This window comes from Mirounga leonina, unplaced genomic scaffold, assembly GCF_011800145.1.
Source record: "Mirounga leonina isolate KUSES-001 unplaced genomic scaffold, KU_Mleo_1.0 Mir_418, whole genome shotgun sequence".
In the NCBI taxonomy this organism is placed as follows: domain Eukaryota; kingdom Metazoa; phylum Chordata; class Mammalia; order Carnivora; family Phocidae; genus Mirounga; species Mirounga leonina.
The window spans coordinates 21,486,846-21,490,803 of record NW_023270739.1 but is presented as its reverse complement, the minus strand read 5'-3'; the positions used below and the strand labels follow the sequence as shown (position 1 = coordinate 21,490,803).

The 3,958-nt window shown below is 40.4% G+C and overlaps 1 protein-coding gene and 1 long non-coding RNA gene across 4 annotated transcripts in view; one reads left to right on the top strand and one right to left on the bottom strand.

Annotated features, from left to right (window-relative positions):
* The window catches only part of LTA4H (leukotriene A4 hydrolase), a 33,301-nt gene that overhangs the window by 10,017 nt on the left and 19,326 nt on the right, over positions 1 to 3,958 (bottom strand). For all 3 annotated transcript variants that reach the window (XM_034987806.1, XM_034987807.1, XM_034987808.1), the window contains 2 exons: positions 2,523 to 2,626; positions 2,032 to 2,102 (listed from right to left, as the gene is read on the bottom strand). In XM_034987806.1, the coding sequence (XP_034843697.1) occupies positions 2,032 to 2,102; positions 2,523 to 2,626 (175 nt within the window). The remainder of the gene's footprint in view (positions 1 to 2,031; positions 2,103 to 2,522; positions 2,627 to 3,958) is intronic.
* LOC117998865 overlaps positions 1 to 3,958 on the top strand; it is a 29,634-nt gene that overhangs the window by 15,063 nt on the left and 10,613 nt on the right. The gene's annotated exons all lie outside the window — the stretch shown is intronic.

Here is a 3,958-nt window from a genome sequence, read left to right as displayed (position 1 = left end):
AAAGAAAGAAAGAAAGAAAGAAAGAAAGAAAGAAAGAAAGAAAGAAAAAGAGAAAGAAAAGAAAGAGAAAGAAAAGAAAAGAAAAGAAAAGAAAGAAAGAAAGAAAGAAAGAAAGAAAGAAAGAAAGAGAAAGAAAGAAAGGTAGAAAGATAGAAAGATAACTCCAGAGTGTTGGAAATAGGAAATCTTCTACCTGACTTAAATATACTGGTGTCATCTGAGAACTTGGAAATCCAAGTGGATACCAAATTAATGAAACACCTGATTATCCTCCGGAGAGAATGCCTCACCATCTCAGCAAAGATGGTCAAAAGCTTCAGTAGCATCCGCTGAAGGCGCTGGGACTCAGGTGGGCACATTTAGGGCTTGCTGTGTGGCAGGCACAGTTCTAGGTGCTCGTGACAACACAAAGTCCTTGCTTTTGTGGATTTTACATTCTGTTGTTCCAACTATCTAATCTTCCAACTTTGTAAACCATCCAACAAATCTGCGAATGCCTATGTGGCAGGCACGGTCCTAGACACCAGGGAAATGATGGTGTCACGGGAGACCCTTGGGAGACTCCGAAATCATGTGATGATTTTGTTCCTCTCTTTTCAGAAGAGAGTGGAAATAACAAACTCTGACCATTAAAGCCAAGCAAACTGCACTAAAATCTGTGTGTTCTCAACTTAGAAAATAAGTCCTCTGTTTTGCAACAACAATGGAAGAAACTGTATAAGGTGCAAAAATTCTTGCAAAACATCCCTCTTTGTCCATAAATGATGCTTGCTTGCTGTGAAATGTTTCTATTAGAGAACAGTGGGTTCCTGCCCCTGTGGGCCTAAATGAAATGAGTTTTAATTAGAAGTTACCTCTGAACCTCTGAAAGACAGTTTGTGCCCTAGGGGAGATTATAAAGGGGTTAAAGCAGCGCCCTCCTTTGAAGTAGCTGCCAGTTACTCTTTGTGAAGTAGCCAGGCTGTGGACTGAAGAGAAAGCCTTTTGTTTGTCCCCGAGACCAAATGGGATCAGAGGTGGTACATTGCTCAGGCAGTAAATCATCTTCAACTAGAACATTCCTTAGCAGTGATTTCATAAGGAACAATAGGACAATACAAAACCTCTGATCTCTTTCTGGGTGTCCTGAAACTTCCTTCTCATTGTCATGAAAAGAACTAGGTAAGGATTAGCCCAGGGAAGGGAAGCAGCCCTTATTTATGGCAAGGTCCTAAGAAAAGAAGTGAGCAAAACCAGATCAGAGCCCTGCTCTCATGGGGCTTCAGTGTCGTGGAGGAGAAAGACTTTAATAATCACACAAATTAAAATTACTGCTGTGGTAACAGCAATGAAGAGGCCATACACAGCACCAGGAAACCCTAAATGGGGACGGGATTTGGTCAGAGAGCTCAAGGAATATCTCCATGAGGAAGCGGTTCTTGAGCTGAGATTGGAATGACCTGGGTAAAGAGTATAGCCGGTGGGGGGAACAGCATGATCCTGGCTGGAACATGCGGTAGTTAGCATCCTCACATGACGACGTGTGGGGACCAGAGTTTAGGTCTCTGATTCGAAGAGAGTATTTAGTTTAAAAGGCAGTATATCGGAGGGGTAAAGCCTGCCAAGGTTTGAATCTCAACTCTTAACTACTTACGGTGCAAACTTCGGCAGGAGAACTTTACCTCGCTAAGTCTAATGTGCCTCCTCTGGAAATGGGGATGACAAATTAGAACACTGCTGTAATGATGACCATAATACTTATAAAAGTTGTATTTCTTATTGCAGAGGTTTTGACAGAAAGGAAAATATCTTCTCTGTATCACCATCCTTCAGCTGAAAGGAGGCATTCCATAATGATTTGCAATTAATTGAATTTATATTTGTAATATCATGGAAAAATCTTCTTTGACCTCAGGGTTAAGGGTCAAACACCTACTACGTCTACTCTCTAACTAGGACCAGCTTAAGGAAGTCCTCAAACCCTGTTAGGTATTTTGACGGGCTCAAGGATTTCGGCGAGTAAGAAGGGAAGCATTAGCGGGAAGTACTGACTTGGGTTTTACAGGAGGCATTCCAGGAGAGTAGAGCCAGGTGGTCCAGTCAACTTGATTGAGAAGATCAACCTGTGAACACGAAGAACACTGAGGTTGCTACGGAATAACTTTCTCCAATGGGGGCGAAAAATAAATCGAAAAACAGACTTTTAGGTCCTCAAATCTGTAATTTTGTCTACACTGACATGTCAAGATAATTTCTCAGTCTCTTTCCTAAAATAAATTTATATTAACCAGCATCCTGTTAAATAAAGCAGGAAAATTAAATACATACAAAAAACCACATTTCTGAAACCTACTATTGCAGATCTCTCTGAAACATTCACATGTTGTTGAGATCACATTTTACATAGGAAAAAGTACCATGAAAGGTTGAGTCTTAAATTCTAAACCAATACTACTATTAAGGAATTCAAATCAGCCTAACAAATAGCCATTAAATACAGGTATATTGGGCATAAAAAATAAGAAAGCTTTTAAAAAGCCAACCTTATCTTTAAAGTGGGAATACAGGAAATCCTTCCAGTCATCAGTGGTTATGCTCTTGTAGGAAAACTTCTCAACATAAGCCTTTAGGAATCCTAGGAAAACCTCTAATAGTAAAAGAAAAAAAAAAACTGATTAATGGAAAGGTAACTACTTAATATTTTTTTCGGTGCATGGTATGGTATTCTTGACCATGGAGAACAGAGAACTTTCAGAGAACAGGGAAACCAATAAGGGCTTTAGTGGTGAAAGAATGTTCAAATCAGAGGAGGTAGGACTTAAGCTGGGCCTTGAAGCATATATGTAATTTGGTGGAAGGGAGAAGAGAAATCCTAAATACAAGTAAGAGGACAATGCAATGAAGAAACAGAGAAGGAATCCACAACACAAATTCTAAAAGCAATCGCCTTAGTGTGACCAAGAGGAGGAGAACAAGATGGGACAGTCAGAATGTGTGCAGGTGAGGGAGGGCCTTCAAAGTCCATAGACAAAGGAGAACACCCCAACACCTATCAGAAGGGGAAGGTTGCATACGTTCAGCACATCTGTATCATGGACAACTCTGGTGGCATTAAAGAGCATAAGGCAGATTTGTATGTTCTGACATGGAAGGATGTCTGTGGAACACTGCTGAATTTAAAAAAAACAAAGGTAGAACAAATTTTATATATGTAAAAATGATCCATTTTCTTTTCTTTTTTTAAGACTTTACTTATTTGAGAGAGAGAGAGAGCGAGCATGAGCAGGGGAGAGGGAGAAGTAGGCTCCCTACCTAGCAGGGAGCCCAATGCGGGACTCAGTCCCAGAACCCTGGGATTATGACCTGAGCTGAAGGCAGACGCTTAACCTACTGAGCCATCCAGGAGCCCCAATGATCTATTTTCTGTAATTAAAATATATTTGTCTGTTTGTTCACTTACACTTAGATCTGGAACCATGCACACCGAACTGCTAACAGTGGTTACCTGGGGAATGGAAAGGGGCTGAAGGACTCTCACTTGTTACTCTTAGAAACTTCTGTACTACAGAATTGTTTTTGAGTACATACTATTTTCCTAATTTTTAAAATACTGATGAGTTTTTTTAAAGTTATGGAACACGATTTTGAATTCAGCATATTCAAGGTTTGAAGTAGAGAGGTCACATTAGAAGATGATACAGATTTTCTTCAGCAGCTACACACAGAATGAACCAGAAGAATAAAATGGAGCAAAAACAACAGTTAAAAATGCTTCCTTGGGTGCCTGGGTGGCTCAGTTAGTTAAGTGACTGCCTTCGGTCAGGTCATGATCCTGGAGTCCCTGGATCGAGTCCCGCATCGGGCTCCCTGCTCGGCAGGGAGTCTGCTTCTCCCTCTGACCCTCCATCCTCTCATGCTCTTTGTCTCTCATTCTCTCTCTCTCTCAAATAAATAAATAAAATCTTTAAAAAAAAAAAAA